The following is a 22,069-nucleotide window of genomic DNA, read 5'->3' as shown; positions in this document are numbered from 1 at the left end:
ATTTTCATAAAATATTATGTCACGTTATGTTGAAGCTTCAGCATCTAACCAGGTTAGACTACACTACGCTGTCTCGAGAAAATTCAAGTCTCAAGTCCCTTTATCTTTGCCTGCCACCTTGTGGCTTGTAGTTGCACCAACAGACATGTATAACTACAGAAGTACAGTATCAATAACGCTTAAATTTAGACTATAATAGAAATAACTGAATCAATTCATACTGAATAAAGACTGAATACTGATTTGATTGACATTGAGAAATGCTGGTAATTAACCAAAGGTGATACCAAATAATGCTGCCTTCCTGTTCTCTAAGTAAGCTTGTTCTTTTCACCACTGCAAAATACTTTTTGCGAATTTTAAATAATTAACGACTAAACTAAATGTCATCTGTAGTACAGTGGCCTTTTGGTATCTTTTGCTTTAATGTTAAATGAACGGGAACACACTTTTGACACACTGAAGAATACAAATGTGATAATTAAGCCAATTGGGTCAAATCTTCATTTGATCTATAGTGGCATTAACGGCATTTCTGACACATAGTCAAAATGTGAGACATGTACAGATCACAACTCATCAGATTTCTGTTATTCTAAACTCCCTTATTGTTCGACTACTTTGTCGGGTTAGTCATGTTTTACCTGGTTAAATTTCCTACATGGCCAACAAAACACGAAGGCAACACTATAGTACGAATGACGTAGCACGCAGCTGCAGTGTTTGGTTGTGGTCGGAGCAAAAGAAGCTAGGAAGGAAGCCTCTAGCATCGTAGATAAACACCCCGAAGAGGTGTGAACCCAGCGAGCACACAGCTGTCACAATACCAAGAGAACAGTAAAAAAAAGACCTGATTGAGTCCTTCATACAGCGAGGGTCAACATGTCTGAGACATACGGTATGTTTGTGCGGGGCGGCAGGCTGTAATTTCATGCTTGCTAGCCGTCACTACTCTGGTGTGATGAGACTGACTGGCTCTTAGCAACGTTGCTAGTTAGCTAGCTATATGATGAGCTTAGCGTAGCTGCAGGCTGCCACCTCACCATGTCTGTGTGTTTTGATAGTAATAGTTAAGGTTTGTAAGTGACATTTCATTTAAAGAAACTGATGTACTTTAAGTGCTACGTGAATTGTATTAACTGACACCTCTGTCCTACGATGGCGGAGTGTATTGCTTCCTTAAACTGTCATGAGCAAACAGATGGCGATAGGTTTCCAGGTAAAAGTTGGACAAACTTCAGACACAGAGCTTCATGCATGTCTACACGTGTATAATGTGTTTGCAGACTCTGGATTAACCTGAGTTTATTTAGATTCAAGCAGATTGGATGTCTCTGCAAGCTGCACGAATGTTGCATTCAGTCTCAGGTGATGTTTACTCTTTGGCAAGTTAGCTTTTAGCTACAAGGCCTCTATAAGGAAGTCAGTGGTTGATCATCCCACGGTTACCTGTAGAGTAGCAGCTGTTAGGTGTGTCTGTTTACATCCTGATCCAACTAACTGCCCTTCTCTCTACAATACATATTAATGCTGATGGAAGACCTGGTTGCACCTGTCTGTGAGCATTGACAATATAACAGACCACCAGTACTACTGATACATTTTTCTGCATACATTCATTCAACATGACTCTGCTTGATAGGATCAATAGCACAATAGGCCTGACACTGTAGACCCAGTTATTTTGAAATGGCACACCATCAGTCTTTCTTGTTGCACTCTGTCACACACACTCTCTCCATCTGTTTCTACTTGTACCCTGTCTCCTTCATTCCTTGATGAAACTTTATCCCAGCAGGCAGAATTTAGGTAAAAGTACCAGTGCTAATGGTAGCTGTAATAGCCTTTTATTGATTTCTGTCTCACTCCTGTGCTGTCTCCTCTCCTGGAGGGCCAGTAGTGGAACTTGCAAAAAGCAATATGAATGCAATTTGTACATGGCCAGGTTAAATGCGCCCACAGGTAATTCATTATATATTTTTTAATCAATTTGTGTTTCAATTTTTTGGTCCGCCTGGCACACTTTCATTAGTTTATCTTGTATAGTTACAGAATGTGGATTATATAAGATAATGGAAATAGATAATATTCTGTTCTGGCAGTTTTTCAGTGTAGTTAAAATTCGGAATTAGACTGACACTACTTTTAAAAAGCAAAATATACTAGACACTTTGTTTGGTGTTATTGGACAATTGATGAACAACTTAGAAAACCTATTATTTCGTCCATATTGCTTCATGTAGGCAATTTGTGAGTAGATACTTGGTGCTGCAACTAATGCTTATTCATTTTCATTATTGAGTCATCTCTCAATACTCTTTTTGATTAATGGCTTCGTCTACAAAATGTCAGAAAATAGTAGAAAATGTCCTTTTTGTATTGGAGTATTTGTGTTGCTTGGCATTGATTTTGGCCTCTGTTACATCTGACTTTCTAAATCATATTTTGTTACTTGTGAAATTTAATCTAATCTCTCCAGTTTCCATATTTTCCTTCGGTCTTGTGCAATAAGGCAAACCTCTTGTGTAACTTCAAGTGCAAATTCCCTGTACACTTTGTCCTTAGATCAGAGGACACATCATCAGACATAAACCTTGGGTAGATCTGGGCCTGAGTGTGTTAAGTGTTGTCACAGTGTAAGTGAATGCAGATAACAGTGTTATTCTGTTCCCTCAGGGGGTATTTAATATTGATGTGTAAAGAAAGCTTGAAAGGCTGCTTTTGAGAGGACAGTGCTTTATTCCTCTCTCCCCAATGCTTTGACAGCTTGATTGTTGTATGCAGATCTCACATGGGAATCTGTGATGTCTGGGAAGACGCTGAAAAGCCGAGGCAAGCTTTTAAAACCGAGCTGTTAGCTTTTGATTCTGTCAGTTCTGTTGTCACGACCGTTGACAACGTGTGGTTGTAATGTTGACTGTTGTTGCAGAAGAAAACTATTAAGTGCTCGGCTCCTTAAATTAGTTTGAGCATTTCTGTTACTGTGAATATGACCGTGTGTGTGTGTGTGTGTGTGTGTGTGTGTGTGTGTGTGTGTGTGTGTGTGTGTGTGTGTGTGTGTGTGTGTGTGTGTGTGTGTGTGTGTGTGTGTGTGTGTGTGTGTGTGTGTGTGTGTGTGTGTGTGTGTGTGTTGCTTAAGAAAACACCTGCCTCGCCAAACAAAGGTGCACCATAAATGGAGCTGGCGGTGGTGTGTGTCGGCCGATGAAGGTGGCTCCAAGTGCACTAGCATAACACATTTGGCATTCAAATGAATGCCGCACAGGAACTAAAGATCAACCTCATCTTCTCCTCTGTTTTCTTTTCTAAACTACTGTTTCTGAGCAAAGCCAAAGCCCAAGGGCGGAGCCAAATACTCACAGGATGTTCACCTGGCTGGTAATCTCAACCGTAGTCACTAATCATTTGCCAGGCCAGCAGTTCTGCCTGGAGAGCCAGCGCTTAAGCTTTAGCCAAAATTGCACACTGCCTTCAAATTCCAGCTGAAGCAGGCTCTCAGGAGGAAAGCTGTAATTTGCAATCATTATTCGTATCAACCTCCGCATATCCTGTCCTACTTGTACTACCTTTCTGTGTATCACTCATTATGATTCTCTCACATACACACACGCCATATTGTTTCATATCTAGTTTTTTACGTATTTAAATGCTCCCTGTCTATCGTTGGTCATAGCTCACAAAGACTGTCTGTGCCGTGGAAGGCCTTACATGTTAGGGGTCTCCAGAGCAAGGGCCCATTCTCCACAACAACATCTGTACAGCCAGCTGGCTGTGGTCATTCAATCCCAAATCAGTTAACCTAAGCCATGTTCAATAACTTAAAAGCTTTGGCTTTGCTCTAATGACATGCATTATTAAGTGTTCAAGGCTTCAAACATAGACATTTTCCACCTCCAGACAAACAAGCACATTCAATCAGAATCATAAGTAGCAGGTTATACTGATTACATGTGAGGCTCTGTGATTAGAAGGCTATATGGGGTTGTAGAATACTGTGCAAGTAGAAGCTCAATGGGATTAAGAGGAAATCTAAGGATTGTCTCTGAGGATGGAAGAGCAAAGAGCAGCAGGTTCAGATTCTCCCCCGACGTTGGTGTTGCATTGATCTCTACCTCCTCTCTTCTGCTTGCAGACTTCCTGTTTAAGTTCCTGGTGATTGGCAGTGCTGGGACGGGGAAATCCTGCCTCCTCCACCAGTTCATAGAGAACAAGTGTAAGTGTTGCCTCATTAAAGCCTATTAGTCCCATCAGGTGTGCATAAGAGTGAAAACATAATTGTGCTATTACACAGACGCACAAACATTGACATGGTAACAATTAGTGTTGTTGATTTAATGAGTTGTGACTCATGCCACATACCAAATAAACCCTCTCACTCTGCTGTGAGTTTTTTGTTTTCAACATGTTCCTCCTGGGAAAGTTATTCATTTACGTCCATGTGCAATCAAACCAAACTGACAGGATCGTGTGTGTGTGTGTGTAGGTAATTATTGAGCCGCAAAATACATCACATGATAACTATTTTCTATTATTATATTATAATTCTAATTATGTTTCTGTTCAGCTGTATTTTTATTTTTAAATTACAATGACTTTAAACACACACTTTCTGTTTAGTTCAATCCAATAACACAACTAACAATGGCTTCAAAAAGTTAAATCTTCACCTCTCGTAAGCCTCACAGTCAGGATTTATTGCAGAGCTCTTGGATTGCATTAAATTGTCCAAGTGCCCATAATAAACCTGTAGTTCGGTGTATCCATTATAAAAAACCATTTTAACTATCCATTGAACTTTAGAATTGTGACGATGTTGATAAGTAAGTAACCAAGCCAGTAAGCGCTAAGCATGTCCCATAATTAAAACTTGTTTCGCTCACACACACATGCTTGTGTTAATTTGATTAAAGACATGTTAGGTCCCTGTGCTGTGAAGGGAGGGCAGGTTGACAGTTAATCTCATCTAAGTGTTTAAACAAAACAGCTTAGGTCTTTGAAACAAGCACAACACAACACAGCAACACATTATAAATTAGAGTTAAAATTCTGGGAACAGACTTGAAAGGGTTGTTTCAACAGCACATCAATTTTGCCAGGAAAAGAATACATAACGGCATACTACAAGAACTGTGCTGTAGTTAGTTGCTGTGCTATTACATCACGTTCTCTCCTTTTGTTCACTGTCTGCGTTCATGTTTCAGTTAAACAGGACTCCAACCACACCATCGGCGTGGAGTTTGGTTCCCGAGTGGTCAATGTTGGTGGGAAGACGGTCAAACTGCAGATCTGGGACACTGCTGGGCAGGAGCGATTCCGGTAATGGCTTGCAAAATGCCCTGCTAAGAGTTTGGCAAACTCGTTAGAAATAGAACATGAATAACTGAGCTCATGCTGTCTTTGGGCAACATCCTGCTTCAAACTGTTACCGACACTTTCCTGTGGAGATGTCACGCTCTCTGAGCAGCTCCATCGCAGTAATCATGCACCTGACTGATGATAATAATTAAAAGCAAGGGATGGTTTTTCATTCACCTTCCCCAGCCACATTTCCCCAGCTGATTTTGATATTGTGAATACAATATTTAAAGCAAGATTTCTGCATTCTCTCCACAGTTCTGTTACACGCAGCTACTACAGAGGAGCAGCTGGAGCGCTCCTCGTCTATGATATTACCAGGTAAAATTCTACCTTTCCACAGATCAATTATACTGCAAATTTGTTTAACAGAATGAACATTAACAAACATACTATCCACATTGTGGGATATAGACACAAGCACATTTTCCTGCCAGTGCAGGGAATATCTCCCCGACTTGAGATCATTTTTCCTCATTTAATGACAAAATAATTTTTTTAAAAACTGAAAATGCAACATCGTAGTAAGACATTCACAGCAATGATATTTTAAAGGGTTGAAATTGGATCTGGCCGGACTTTGTCATTTTAATTCACTAACCCATAAAGCTTTACTGTAAATCGTATTTCACTTTATGAGCACCTAGTTGTTTTCAGTCTGTTGTTTTCAGTCTGTGAGGTGTAAAATATATATATATATATATATATATACCTCCAGAAATTGTGCAATTTAATGACTATGTACTGGGACTCGCACAGTGAAATATGAATACCAGAGCCCACTCACAGGCAGTGTATTTCATAAGCTTTGTGTAGCGATAAGAAGGGTTGTGAAATCAAGATGGAGTGAGTGCAGTAATCCAGAGAGACAGGAATGTAATCCAGTTTGTGTTTGTGAGAATGAACTGGCTCTTGTGGAGGGAGAGATGGAGTGCAGAGTGGCAGGAGCTATAATATAAAGGCATCCTCTGGCAGACGGCAGCGGTCGGGAAAGCAAAAGGTCCATCATAGAAAGTGTCATCTGAGGAAAAAATAGGGAGAGTGGAGGGAGAACTGCAGATGGAGGAGGAGATGGAAAACGAGAGAGTGAGTGGGAGATGGAGACATTTATCCCGTCTCACAGGTGAAAAGGTTAGCCGGAAGATGGACAGGAAAGTATTTAAAAGTGAGAGAGTGAGAGAGAGAGAGAGAGAGAGAGAGTCGTGTGGATAAGAAGTGACGTCCTTCTCTGGCTGTTTGTGAAAGCAGCTGTTAGACATCACTCTGCTGACCTCACTGGCCTCATGTTACCATGGACACCAGGGTCCTGTCTCCATGGTGACCAGCGGCTTTAACCCGTCGAAGTTTCCATGAAGGTTGTGTGACGATCGTCAACAGACTGCTCTGTGTAATAATTAATCTGATCCAGAGAGCTGAGAAGGGAAGCAGACTCGTTTCAGAAGCAAAGCTTCGGACACTTGTTTCACTAGTGACTCTCAACTTGCTCTAAATAACACAATGCTCGTGTTTCAAAGTTTGTCTTTGTCAGTCATTTACACATATTCGAGTATTAGGAGACAAAGACGGAATGAAATCCACCTAAAATGTTACATTTTGATTGGTTTAATAAGTCAGACTGAACGATCCGTCACTTTATATTTGGCATATTTATTAACCCTTTGAAGACACTTGTGATATAAAGTATGTCAGATAGTGGTTCTAATAATCTGGGAAGCTGGATGGTGTATATATATTTTATATATTTGATAGATTAATGTGATCAATTGAAATGTATTATTTATATTATTGAGTACTTTAAAGGCTCAGATATACAAATGCAGGCCTGTCACTTGGACCCTTGAGGTTATGCTGACAGAGAAAATCATTTGAGCATAACATGTTACGGGGTGAGTCTTTAAGCCGCACTGTGTGTCCATCTGTCCTGTCTTACAGTCGGGAGACATACAATGCACTGACCAACTGGCTGACGGATGCACGGACTCTGGCGAGCCCCAACATTGTTATTATCCTGTGTGGCAACAAGAAAGACCTGGATGCAGACAGAGAGGTGACCTTCCTGGAAGCGTCGCGCTTTGCTCAAGAGAACGGTAACTGATGTTAACTCTACATTATTTCTGTCTGTATTATGCTTTCTTTTCATAATATCTGCCAGACCATCCTGTCTTTGGTTTCTCCTTCTGTCTTTTTTCCTCCACCTTAAATGTGGGGAAACAGCCGTGGCCGGAGGCACTATATTTTTGGGTTGTCAGTCCCGTTCGAGTGAATCGCAAAACGCCTGAAGGAAAGTTCTTCACATTTGGCACAAACTATGAACTGATTAGGATTTGGTGTCCAAGGTCACTGTGACATCACTTAACAAGTTTGTGGTTATAACTCAAGAATTCATCTTACACTTACATGCCTCGAGGGAATTCAACGAAATCTGGCACAAACCTCCACTTGCACGATGAACTGATTATAATTTAGTTGTCAAAGGTGACTGTGACCTCACATAACAAGTTTGTAGTTATAACTCAAGAATTCATACGCTAATCATGACAATTTCATAAATTAAAATTTTAAAATGAAAAATAATGACCTTTCTGGACAGACATGGATGTAAACTGCTTAACTGGTTGGTTTAGGCAAACAAGCGCAAGGTGTTAATTCTAGTCTGACCTATTTAGAGCTGATATTCCTGGAGACCAGCGCTCTGACGGGGGAGAATGTCGAGGAGGGTTTCCTGAAGTGCGCTCGCATCATCCTCAACAAGATAGAGTCAGGTACACTGCTGATTTATCACTACTTAAGATCTCTGTGTTTGAGTGCAGGAAGGCCTGTGGATGTGCCTTTTGTTGTACTCTGTATACCTGTGTGTCTGCATTGCTGACATTTCTCACTACGGTTCATTTCAAAGGTGAGTTAGACCCGGAGAGGATGGGTTCAGGTATCCAGTATGGAGATGCTTCGTTGAGGCAGCTGCGACAGCCGAGAGGCACCACCTCACCGAATAAACAGCAGTGTAATTGCTAAGGATCGGGGGCCCGCCCTCACCTCAGCCCACAGGCCCACACGGACAGCACGCCCCCTACAGGTGAGTGGCATGTCATCAACTCAGGCTGCTTATACTTTTAAATAAGAGACCTCTCTTTCTTTTTAAACTTGCCTCACCTTCTCGTGTCCTTATTCTATCCAGCTCCAGGTGTTTTTTGGTGTGTGGGACCCTTCTCTCTGCAGTCTCACACACCTTGGATCACCTGGATGAGTGGTCATGGAGGTCACTGCAACCCCTGACCCTTGATCTCTGGTAAGACTCTCTACTTCTGACCTGAGGGGGTCAGCTATGCCCCTGTGTCTGGGCAGGGAAACCCCTCAGTGTGAACACGCTTGGATCATAAAGAAGGAAAGAAAATTGCGACTTACCAGACGAGGACGAGTCAAGGGTTGTGTGTACGGGATGCCCCACTGTTGTTTTATCTCTGTGTTCTTCATTCTGGTTTTAGTAACCCCTTCATGCTTTCTACGTTTGCACATCATTGTTTCTAAATTATTATTGGTGCGTATTCATTGTTCAACCTATCTGGTTATGATTCATGATTAGTTTGGTAGTAAGGGTTTTAAAATTCATAAAGGCTCCCGTTGATTTAGCTTTTATCCTTTTTCTTATTTTTTATTTAATTGTAAATTAAGCCTGTGATTGATGGTGACGAAGTGATAAACAGTCCAAACACGTCCTATGAGTGAAATGAAGTCAACTTGCACAGATCTCGATTAAGAATTCATGTAGATGTTGAACACCAGATACATCAGATACATCTTTGTAAAGGAAGCAACATTGTTCCTGATCCAAATGGAAGCAGCGGAGTTAGTTAAGATTTATAAAGTCAGTGAGGCCCAAATGTAGAGCGCTGTTCTTTTACCCACTCTGCGAAGTGTGTTGCGTTGAGTCATTTGACTTTTTGGTTCGCATTCAAATGAGTGTTGGCCTTAGTAATATACTTGATATTGGGAATCTATTCCTACTCACCACGTCTCTAAACTGTCAAAGAGAACCATCCCATCACTCCACATAGACACACCTGTGGTTTAGGTTTAAAGCACAAAAAAAAGAGATTTTGCTCTTTATTCTACTTTATTCCCAAAGTCTGCAGATATGCAGCATCAGATTAATCCCGTGGTAAAGTCCCGGTGTCTCCGGTCCCATCACAGTGTAAGGTTAAGAAAGGATCATCAATTTTCGCAAAGCTAACAATGCCCTTGACTCCTCTTGCTGGGCTTTTTCTCCATTTTTTTTCTTCTTCCTTTAACTCCCTTTAATTTACGCTGCACATTCTGTGTTAGTGGACGTCACAGGAAACCACAGTTGGTTTTGCTTCTGTGCCATGTTTGGGGAAACGTTCATGCTGCCCACTCAGTTCCCTCGCACTGTTTAATGCAAGGTTGTAAGTGCGCCCTGATAAAAGTCAGGATGCTGTTTTTAACTTTCTTAGTCAAGCAAAGAAGCAGCTCTGCTATAAAATGTAATTGATTTTTTGCCGAGCCGACCCAGATATTTTCTCCTTTTTAGAACAGGCCCCGTGTTGCCCCCGAGAGAATCAGGGGATTTCCACTGAAACAGGGTTTCCTCCTTGCAGCACTGACAGCATGGTTTGCGGTGGTGGTGGTGGTGGTGGTGGTGGTGGTGTTGCTGCCGGAGGAAAAAACGAGGTTGCAAGTTAATAACTTCTAAACTTCCCGCCCTACTGTTGAGTCAAAGGCACTGCTTTTGTCTGAACCGCTGACCCGGCGAAGAGGAGATCAAAACAAACTTATTTCTCATGTCCTCTCCTCAAATGTAAGCATATGTCCTCCCAGACAAACCATATGTGTTTTAAGCTCAAGTGAGCCAGCACACTGAAGGGAGAAAGATGGTGAGTCGTGCAAACATAAGATAGTAAAGATAGTATAGGATATCAAGAGACAGATGGTCAAAGATTATTTTCAGTTTTCATAAAATATTGGCATTGTGGGATAGTCTGTCTCCTTCTGCAAGTGCACTTTTACTTTTGAATTTTCATGTTTTTGTTTTGTTTATATGCTGCAACTATAGAATTGTACATTTTATTTTACTTGGAACAGTATAATGTAATAAAGATTTTAATTGTAGTTGTTATAATTTCTTACTAAATAACAACTGAGGTTCTTAATTTGATTTCCTTGTTTCCGCTGCCACGAGGCAACTCCTGCGGTCTGATTCTGCTTGTTTATTGTTCGCTGCTGGCGTGGAGGTAGCAATGAAAGGATGTTCACTTCCTGAGCTGTGGGAGGCCGTCAGCAGCAACTCCGATAATAACAAGGTGGTGTTTATATTCAGTTAACAAGTCCTCAAAATGCTGTTGAACCAGTTAGCTTGCATTCATATGTATGTATTTATTGTACAGTTCATAATAAGCACTCATCAAAAATAGCCATATAAGCATCATTTTCTCACTTCCTGTCAAGATTCAATCGTGATGAACGCAATCCAACTCAGTTGTTGCTTAGTAACTAATGTTATATAATCAACCCAAAATACTACTGTACATCTCAAGTAACATATGCTGTAAATAAGATTTGTCTATTGTCCATTGAGGGTGAGTGTTGCTCATTGATTGTAATGAATATGCAATTCCCAGTAAACTGCTTGTTTTTTCAGTCAATCCCTCTCACCTGTCTCCTGGATATTTATGTTTCTGTCTCTGAGTGACTTACGGTTCCTGTTTTAAGTGCTCAGTGTGTTGCCCAAGGGAGTTTCAATACATCAGATTCTAAATCTAGGTAATTCCCACTTGCTTTTTACCTCTCCTATGAGCAATAACTTATTACACATCAGGTTTATAGGCAGCTGACTTCAGACTCTGAGTTTAACAATAGAGTCCATGTAGGTGGTTGATTTGCCTTATCTTTTATTCTTCAATGGCGTCATTTCTCTCAAAGGCAGTGAGGGTAGGATATCAGAGGACTCATGAGATGAAGAGTAAATGTCCTCTGTGTCCAATTGTCAGGATTTATGTTCTCAGGTCGATGGAGTAACAGCTAGAGTGGTTTAATGTAGCTGAAGTGGATATATTGACTGATTTATTGATCCTAGATAGGCTGTCAGGATGACCTCATAACCAAATTGCATCATTTACTGTGGAAGAGCTGCTGCTTTACCACTAGATGGTGCTAAAGCATTGGGTATACATATATCTGATCCTTATATTAAAGACTATCACTTAAAGGTCATCTTATGAGGTTCAGTGAATAGTTTTCTTTTAGTCTTGTTAAAAGCTGTGCTTGTTAGGCCAACACGTTCAGGGAGAATATTTAATACATATTTTAAGACATAATTAAGGTTTGTTGGGAATGTCATTTTAATTTGAATACAATTCCCCTTTTACAGAGCTTAATCTTTAATTAAAAGCAGAAATAGTTGATATTCATGTATTTTATTTACATATAATGGGATGTATTGATGTGGGTAGTTGAACTGGAGACAGTAATAGATACACACACACACACATCTTCCATCAACAAACACACAGGTGGACAAGGGAAGCAGTATATATATTTCACAATTGCCTAATCATTAAAAGAAAAAATACAAAAGTTCAACAACAGTAACATTTGAAACCACCTTTGACTATATGGTATGACAAGTCATTTCATAACATTAAAGTCGAGCTGTCAAAGTTCATGAGGCTTGGAGGATTTTAAAAGCCAATTTATTTTACGCAATGGCAAAGGAATTTATGGATCTTACACAAGTAAATACTCATCAAATGTTATAGTGAGCAAGAACCACTCTTTCTGGAATGCATTTGTTAATTTCACAATATTCAACATACGCACGATACACTGTATGTACACACCAGAAGCAAACTTCACAGTACTGCTTTAATGTAAAATATACTCTACGTCCAGCTCTTCTGAGTGTTTAAAGTGACCAACAAGCACCATTTAATGTTATGAGTAGCATCAAACCATCTTGATAATTTTGAATGCAATGAAAACAATTACCACATCCTCGGTGCAGCCATCTGAGCTAACATAGCCTACAGTGTTCATCATCGGCCATGAGGACAGCACAGGTTGCCATAACACACCTTCAAAGTGACACTCATCCTAAGTACACTCCATTCAATTATGAACTTGCCGTGGCGGGTCAATTGCTTTAAAGGGCTTTCTAGTTGTAGTTTGCTTGTACTGTGATCCAGATAGAGATGCATCTAATACCACTTAACTAACAAAGTCTTTCTTTACATGGATTTATATAAATGGCTGCAAGGCTCTTACAGGCAGTTGCTCTTTATACGTGGTGCTTGTTAGTTACAGTAGTGTCTTTAAATGAATGTTGACGTTAATGAAGAGAGAGTAGGAGGGCAGGAGAGAAATCAGTGTTTCACACGGCACAGAGATAAATGCAAAGACAACTGCTTACATAAAATGACTCATTTTTGCAGCCTCTGGCTTTGGAAAAAGTGAACAGAGTATAAAGTTGATTGTAACTAAGGCGGCAGATGAAATGTTAACATGTTGAAATGTACAGCCTTTTAATACTGGGAGACTTCATTAGTTCAACAAATACAGAATATTGCAACCTATAGACTGCTGTGACGAACAGGTTATCTGCATTTCCATATTATATATCCATACGTAAACAATATTGTGCATTTCTATTTCTAAAAGCACCCCCCTCCTGAAGTTTTGTAAGAGTGAAGTCTGCGCCGAAGGAGCAGGAAAATGATTTCCAGAGTGACGGGAATAAATGGAGATGGTCGGTTTAGGTACCAGGGCAGCAGATTGGTGGACAGGGAGGATGGTTGTCTGTTTTCTACTCAAGCGACTGGAGCATGAGGAGCTGCTTGAGGACCTTGGTCTGACTGGTCTCCCTGATCTCTCCCGCCAGGAACATCTCATCCACCACCGTGTACACCTTAAAGTGTAGACACAGGCATTGAATTAGAGGGCGGACATGGCCGGACATTGTGATGACAGGAAATGAGAGGATTCAGGAGTACAAATACTACAAACCACGTGTGGGACCTGAAACCAAAAAAGGGACATTATCTCCATCCCTGCACATGAAAAGGTTTTACATTTGTCCTACATACTGACAAGTCATCACCTAACCTGTGGTCATCATTACTCAACTGCACCTCTGCGTAGTAAAGATGTAAGATGAACTGCTGGGTGACTAAACACAGAGATAATTAATGGGACAAATGTGATGGGATAAATCAGTCTTTCCTTGCCACACACACCTGCGAGTGACTGAGCTTGTGAAATAGTTTGCCCGAGTAGCAGCAGAACATCAGTGGATGAAATAGGAAGGCCCTTACTGTCCAAAAATGTGGATTTTCTTTAATTTGTCTGGGTGTAAAACGTCAAATGTGGCAGTGCATGGATATTTAAGCATGTGCGCGGTTGTTCAAAATCCCTTAGAAACACTAGCAGTAGTCCAGAGGTGTTTGTTGCTTAGCATTTCCCTTTATGAAAAATATATGTAAAATATATATCCATCCCCCATTTAAATGTTTAGGATGAATCTCAATGAACGACTTGAGTTGTTGTAGTGATTTCCATGTCACGTCCGTACTCCTCTGCTCCTTCTGTCTGATCAAGGTGTTTTTAAATTATTTTGAAAATCTCACAAAGCAAAAATCACCTTACGATGTCCTTACCTTGTAGAAGTTGAACACAAGGTCCAATTCACACACGTTGTGGAAATACTCATTCAGCACCTTACAGGAAAGAACGGAGAGGAACAGAAAAAAAAAAAAAAATTATAATAGTGTGCTGTGAGAAGACATAATGTTTGATAATTGTATATCTTAATGTGATGCGATAGTGCAGAAATTAAGTGACGCTGTGGTAGCAGCAGAATCTACTTCACAACCATGTAAGCGGCCGATTCCCAGTACAACCGTCTAAATGAATTCAAATGAACGTTTTGCTCGTCTCATCATGTTTCTACATGAGGTCATTTTTTAAGCTGTAGTATGGAGTAATTAACAATGGAAGAATTTGCTAAGTAAATGTTGGAACGAGCACCACAGAGTCCGGCTGTGAGCTCATGCAGCGCTCAGCTCGGTGTATCTTATTGCGAGTGCAGTGACTTAAAATAAATAAACCTAAGCTTAGAAAGTGCAACTTAAGACTGCCGCGCATTCCTTCACAGTCAAACATTACATCAAATGACCTTCACTGGTCACGGCTCAGGATAGAAAACTAGCCTTCTGTTTGTTTTAGCCAAAAACAAGCTCACAATTTTAGTTCGTATTTCAGTTGATTTATAAAATGTAATATTATCATGCCTCCACATAATGTCCACCCTGTTGTGTAAGTACGACACTTCTATCTTGGATTTATGGGGTTTGAAATCTCTGCTACAGACACAAACCCAGGTATGATGATATCACGTCCCACATTCAGTATACACTATACTATGGTGGAAAGTAATCATACGCCGCAGTTACGTGAAGGACAAATTATTAGAGACGCAATGATCAATACAGGCTGCTGTGTCCCGCGGTCCAGCTCACACAGCTTTTGAATGGAGATCTGGAAGTCTCATTTTTCATCAAAACCACATTCTCGTTGGTCTTTGGCACCGATGTTCCTACTAATCTACCCTGAACATATTTAAGCCTTATGACTCGTTATAAATGTCTAATATACTTGTGAAAGTAGCTTAGTTGATTCCCTTCACTGACCTCTAATTAAACTCCTTTAAGTAGGTTAACGTTTGAGGAAAACATTTAATCCTATGAACTGAAACAATTAGGCTTTCACAATTAAATATACTAGGACTAATGTTTGTTTATTGCATTACACTGATGAACAGACTTTTAAAAAGCGGTTTTAATTATGCAATCACTACTACTTGTAAAATAGGATATAAAAAACACCCAGAGTCAGATGTAATTATTGGTAGATGTGTTGTTACGCAACATCTGAAATGATGAGCAGCAGAAAATAATTAAATGCATTTAGTTTGCTGTTTTTCATTATAACAATATTGGCTTCCCAAATCTCAGATTGCTGCATCATTGCCATAGACATTTCAGTGTTTGTGCAATGCCTATGCAGTCGCTTTCAGACTCAGTTTGTAATTAGTGATCAATTTGTCATTTTATTGCTGAAGGCTTATTTCCAACATCACTGGACCTAGCATTATCTAACCCTGATCAACGTCAATAATGACATACCCTGAACATAAGAATTTTAAAGAAATGATTCTATGAATTTGTACTGAGACAGTGTGTCATGCTAATCGGATAAACTGTCACTTATTTGTTATCCTTGCAACAATCGGACAATCCATATTCTGTTAAAGACAAATTTGATGTGCCTTTATCACAGAAATGTTGATATTATATTGCACTAAATATCAATTGACCGCAGTCCATATTTTCCAAAAGAATGCAGGTTTGATTTAAAGAGCTGCAAGGCAGTAGAGGAAGAAAATCATTAACAGACATTCCTGGAAATAATCAGACCATGATAAGTAAATCATCATAGTTCACTTACTAAGTCTATATATCATGTGTTGTGTGTGTCAGTTACCTCTACAAAGTTGTGGATTCCCTCGAGGTATGCCAAGTTGTTATCGGTCACGTCCACACAAATACAGAAGTACAGACCAGCATAACGCCGGTAAATGATCTTGAAGTTCCTGAACTGTGAGAACAACACAGATAAAGCCACTTAACAACTTTTTCTCTCATATTATGGCAACAACAGCAGCTTTGCTTGGATTTAAGCTTCCCAGCTTTAAGGTAAAACACACCCAGTATATTTCATAACTGTGGAACAAAATGCATAATAAAACTAATCCAGACAAGGATTTATTTTTTATTTTCACAGCGTATTGTTTGTTTATTATGTGGTACACACATGAGTCATTCAATTATTTTACTGTAAAAAGAACCATGACAGAGACTTTTAACGACAGTGTGGTTTAAATCATTATACTGCTCTTGATAGGATTTAGAAAAAAAGTTCTGGTTCAACTGAACAAAGTCACATATTGGGGCATGTCACAGAACCACCCATGAAAAAATAACCAAACAACCATGCATATGATACTGACTAATCACATACCTCCACAAAGTTGGTGTGCTTGGCATCCCTGACCGTTACCACAGCATGCACTTCCTCAATCAACTTCTGTTTCTCATCATCGTCAAACTGCATGTACCATTTGGCCAGTCGTGTTTTCCCTGCTCGGTTCTGGATGAGGATGAAGCGGATCTGTGCAATACAAATTTAAAAAGGAGACTAGATGAAATTACAACAAAAATAGTCCACTGAAATACTTGTCCTAGGTGTCTTAAGGGATTTGAGACTCAAATTATTAATAGATCATCAGACACAACTATTGTTTAAGTGTCATTTGTTTTACACACATAAATACAAATCACATGAAACAACCTCTAAATATCTAAAACTATAAAAAAGGTAAATATGTATTCTTATATCTCGCTTTAAAGACAAACGTACAGGTCTGAAGAATGCAAATGTCAAAGATAGTGCAACAACTGCAATAAAACAAAAAGGTATAACAGCTTTGAAAACGTTGCCAATCTAATTCACTTTCTGCAGAAGCAATATTTAGTTCAGATAATTGGAAAAATATTTTCCCATACAATATTACAGTATTTTATATATATGAATGTATTAAGGTTAAACTATAATATAATGTTAAACTATAAAACATGTAGGCTACTGTGCATACAAACTCAAAATGTTCTCAGAATCCCAAGAGATTTAGTGAATTTATTGCTAACTAATGATACTTTGTAAGCCAATAACTGTCATACAATTTAACGTTAGAAGTTATTAATGTCTTGTTTTAGCTATAACTGAACATCTAGCCGTAGTAAGCAACGCTAGCTAGAGAAATACTGGTACCGTTAGCTTTAGCTGTAAGCTAGTGATAGCTAAACCACACCCATTTATTTTGACAGCATGATTGTGTAAGACCTTTTACAAAGTTAAAATGATTGACAGGCGATCTATTGTCAGGTCTCTTTGATAAAACATTACGACTTCAGATCTGTGGCCTTTAGCCTGCTAAGGTAAGCTAACTAACTAGCTAGCTAACGTTTTCTCCAGACTGAATTAAGACGTTATCAAGCGAACTCGAAAATGCTAGCAAGCTAGCGGTAATACGCTACTATTATGATAAGAAAATAGCACAGTGTTCATCTGTGACATACTTACCATTGTCGTCTCCTAAATATGGTCCTAAAAGGCTCCAGAATAGCACGTTTCTGAACAATTATGCTACGATTTTACATAAATACATCAGTAAATTCTTTGACCGCTCGTCCACTATCTTCCCCGAGCTAACAGGAAGTGCAAAACTACGCCAAGTTGCGTTTCATGGTGGGGACTGTAGTTTTTGTCGACACATCTACGGCCAACAGAAGGTTGTATGGCACTACAAGAACCATCTTCCCTCCACGTTGTCGCTTGTTGAGTCGTACTTTGAATCACATGACAAGAAAACGGACCGCTACTGTTATATTATGTAGTAGATAAATTATGTGCGGTTTCTCATCACGAATTTCAACAAACTATGATTATAGGATAAGGATAAAAAACATTAAACAGATTTTTATGTGACACTTAACATCACTCAATCTATTTAAGGAAACGAAATAGCTTTATTTAAATTGAATTACTACAAGATTGTCCAAGTATCATTAAGATGTCATAGACTTACGCAGTATGTTTGACCTTAACACATGTAAAACAAATATGTTATCTTCGTTTCTGACTTAAAGTGCTATCCAGGTGTTGTCTGATATCAGACAGAATTGTCAACTCAGTTTCCATCTTCCTGTTATGTCACTTTATTCAGGCTAACACCTCATTTATGAGATTTAATTGTAGACCTACTATAAAACCTGATTACAGTATCATAGCCTACTAGAAAACAGCGTTACACAATCATACTGTAAATGACAATTACAGTAGAGCATTTATAGCCTACTGTGAAGCATGCTCACAGTAAAGCTGTTTAACTGTAAAACGTCATTACAGTAAAGGAACTGTAAACAGGTTATATAAAAATACAATAAAATGTCTAACATTTTTACTTGAGGTGGAATATTTTCACAGTGTTGTATTGCTACTCTTACTTAAGTGAAGGATCTGAATACTTCTTCCACAACATACAGTGGTATGATGTTAATAAAGGAATGTGTACGTAGGCTATGTCTTGACTTGTATGTGATGTGTATAAATGCATCATCTTTGTAAAAGTGCATTGTTTACCTTCCTGAACATTTCCACAACTTAGATATTATTTGTGTCTTCCTGGTGCACTATACAAATATGTACTGCCATTATAATGTTTGTTCATCATTCACACATTGTGAGTAGCAAAGGTTGAGGGTTGCAGCAGAGAAAATGTAGTCTTTAGGTCGGCTTTGGTTATAGTATCTAAACTTCCACAAATTCTGGTGCGTGCATGTTTATGGTATATTTTCAGATGCTGAGGACTACACTGGCAAATCTGAATTGTCAATATTTGCATATTAATATATTTTATGTAAACCGCCATCTGTTTGAGGAATATCAGGGGGACAATGCTGAATCATTTTACAATCCATGTTAAACAAATAGAACACAGGCATGAATATAGTTCCTTTGTTTTATTGAATGTACTTCCAAACATCCAGGTCATACATGGTATGGCATTATTGAACTTTATTCAACACAATTATCTTGAAGCGGATATTTGTTCAAGTTCAGCATTGCAAGATAAAATTATCCCAATATTGGTCAACTTTGTCCATAAACCTGTAATTCTTTAGCCTTTGTCAGAATGGCAAAAAGTAAGGTCTCGTTACAGGGTCTGACACGGCCCTTCTTTATGTCGGGGTGTAGTCTTATCTATTTTTCATTGCCGCTTGGTAATCCTTGTTAATACGTAGTTACATGCAATATCACTAGCGTAGCCATCCAGACCTCACATCTTTTGGCTTTTCACTGGTTTGCATTCCCAACTTAAGAAGGTGAATGTGTCTGTGTATACGTGGGTGTTATGTGCCTCAGCTGGGGTCACTGACTTGGCAGAGAATACTGGACCCCCAGGTACAGGCCCAGCGGTGAGGAGGACCACCCCGTACACCATGAACTGTGTCCATAATCAACAAATAATTCATCATGTATTATTACAGGTTAAGATAAAACTTTATTGATCCCTTGGTGAAATTTACAAGCTACTCTGCAGTATATTAGAAAAGAAGCTCCTCCTTTACCAGCTGCAACATTTAAACAAAACACATTAATGCATCCATTATTATAATATGATAATATAATATATATTATTCTGAAATGGTCATTACAGTAAAGGAACTGTAAACAGGTTATATAAAAATACAATAAAATGTCTAACATTTTTACTTGAGGTGGAATATTTTCACAGTGTTGTATTGCTACTCTTACTTAAGTGAAGGATCTGAATACTTCTTCCACAAAATACAGTGGTATGATGTTAATAAAGGAATGTGTACGTAGGCTCCTCCTTTACCAGCTGCAACATTTAAACAAAACACATTAATGCATCCATTATTATAATATGATAATATAATATATATTATTCTGAAATGGTCCGTTGTGCAGATTGAGTACATTTTGATACTAACACTTATGTGCTTTTACTTAGGTAGGATTTTACTTATAACAGAGTATTCCTACACTGTGGCATTACTTAAGTAAAAGATCTGAATATTTCGTCCACTACTTTGATAGAGGAATGTAGATTTGATTTCAAATGTAATTCAGTCAAGCCATGTTTACCAATTTGACTGCTTTGTGTCAGTTTTGTGGTGCGTGCATGCATTGTCCCTTATCAGCTGCCAGAGGGGAGTAGGCCTAGTTTGAAGAGGTGGTGGCAGGGTGATTCGGGGGATGTTGGGGCCTGGTAGCTGTGTAAGCTACCACATTTGTGACACACCTCAGAATTACTTTCATACACAATACAAAATGAAAAAGTTGCAATATCGGTTGGCTATATATTTCCACCCTCTTGAGGTTACATCATTCGTGGTTGTTTTCTGCAGAATCAGGGCTCAGAGTTTGTTTACTGGTCTGGTTGGGCCTTTTCACCGCAGAACATTGCCCAGACAGCTCGGACAGCTTGCCTCTCTGAGCATTTAGGGAGTCAGAGGGGGATGGGGGAACTGTGATTGTCACGGATTGCACAACTGCGAGTGAAGGAATGTGTTTGCCCTTGGGACCCAGACATATTTCAGCTGCAAATACAGAGAGGGTTGATAGGGAAACGATATAAAATGAAAGAGAAAAACTACCAAATGACAAAAGTAGAGATTTTACTCAATATAATGTTTGCAGTTGTGTTGGTGTGTCCAAGGTTATAAAAGCAAAACAAATGTGGTAATATTTAGAAAATTAAATAGCACAAATAACCTCATGTGTCTTTATTTAATCTCACAAATAAACTGTGTCACAATTTAATAGCTAAATTAGTAAGTTTTACATGAAAAACAGTGGTAAACTTTGACCCCTGCTAATCTTACTCTGTGTGATTGGAGTCGTGCAAATATTGCTGAGAACACATTGACTAATGTGATTGGACAGAAGCATGTGGACTTATTCAAACGAAGGGCAGCGCACCTTGAACCCTGTCTGACTGTGTATTTCATGGTGGGTCACATTTCAAACTGTCAAAGCACACATAGTTCACTTTATACAATATCATTTTACAACTCATGTAGGATTATTAGAACTTCTTCACAAATGTCTTATGGTGTGTTTTGGTTTCGCTATTCAACGGCCTCAAACTGAATATTGTAACTTAGATGGCAAGCCTCTGACATGATGTCTGTATTGTTTCAAGGTTGCAGTGTTGCAGTGTTGAATATCAAATTTCATTTCAAAATCAACAAATGATGTTTTACAGCCCTATAAAGTATTTGTTTTCATATCAGACAGAGTTTAGATTATCAGATACTATTGCATTTTTTAAGAAAGGAGGAAGGTTTTAGTACAGGCAGTTGTCTTGTACAACATTGCAGCCATTTCAAGTATGTGGCAGTAGCGGCATTGTCTTTCTGAAGAAATAACATATACCATAGGAGCTTCAAGTTGTATTATGTCATGGCTGAAATCATCAAAGGACAGATGATTTCACAGCGAGTCTTTCACCAAGAGGATGACCCTGGCCGCAACAATTAGGACAAACCTTTGAGATGATGGATTTTCTCAGGAAAGGCATTAAATATTTCCCCTATGTGCTGCTCGATACGGTTTAAGGTAGGAGTCCTCGGGTGACCGCTCCACAAATCTATTACCGGTTAGCCACGGCACATTAAAATCTGTTAGAGGATGACAAATGTTTCAGTTTGTACAGGGACAAGGGGATCAGTTGTGAAAGGAAGTGATGTGTGACACATGGGGCCAAGAGGGCAAATGGACCAAAATAAAGTAAATTAATTACGATCATGATCATATTAAGATGTTTCTTTTTCTTTCTGCAGTGTTGCAATACGACATGCTGGAATACAAAAACAATTGTCTGATATCAATTTGAAATGTATTTGTTCATGACTTTATTCATAATTTCTGTGAAAGTATTGATATTAATGTAGGCCCAGGATAATTACCCTCAAGTATTTATGTAATCATCAGTGGCAACAGTAACCTTGATGTAAAAATGTTCCATTACAAGTAAAAGTCCTCCATTCCTTTTACTAAA

General features: G+C 39.0%; 2 protein-coding genes across 2 annotated transcripts; one reads left to right on the top strand and one right to left on the bottom strand.

Annotated features, from left to right (window-relative positions):
• The first annotated feature begins 703 nt into the window (after positions 1-703).
• On the top strand, positions 704-11,021 carry rab4b (RAB4B, member RAS oncogene family). Its single transcript, XM_029446148.1, has 8 exons — positions 704-898; positions 4,133-4,213; positions 5,202-5,316; positions 5,614-5,676; positions 7,288-7,442; positions 8,022-8,117; positions 8,252-8,428; positions 8,531-11,021. The coding sequence occupies exons 1-7, from the start codon at positions 883-885 to the stop codon at positions 8,365-8,367; spliced, it is 642 nt and encodes a 213-aa protein (XP_029302008.1). The 5' UTR covers positions 704-882; the 3' UTR covers positions 8,368-8,428; positions 8,531-11,021.
• Positions 11,022-11,764: 743 nt separating this feature from the next.
• On the bottom strand, positions 11,765-17,721 carry ap2s1 (adaptor related protein complex 2 subunit sigma 1). The gene is made up of 5 exons (XM_029446149.1): positions 17,563-17,721; positions 16,441-16,590; positions 15,904-16,017; positions 14,019-14,078; positions 11,765-13,270 (listed from the first exon to the last, which is right to left on the bottom strand). Exons 1-5 carry the CDS (start codon positions 17,563-17,565, stop codon positions 13,169-13,171), a joined length of 429 nt encoding a protein of 142 aa, XP_029302009.1. The 5' UTR covers positions 17,566-17,721; the 3' UTR covers positions 11,765-13,168.
• Between the last annotated feature and the right edge of the window lie 4,348 nt (positions 17,722-22,069).

Source organism: Cottoperca gobio, chromosome 13 (assembly GCF_900634415.1).
Source record: "Cottoperca gobio chromosome 13, fCotGob3.1, whole genome shotgun sequence".
NCBI classification, from domain to species: Eukaryota; Metazoa; Chordata; class Actinopteri; order Perciformes; family Bovichtidae; genus Cottoperca; species Cottoperca gobio.
The sequence above is the reverse complement of the archived record's forward strand: the minus strand, read 5'-3'. Positions and strand labels throughout refer to the sequence as shown.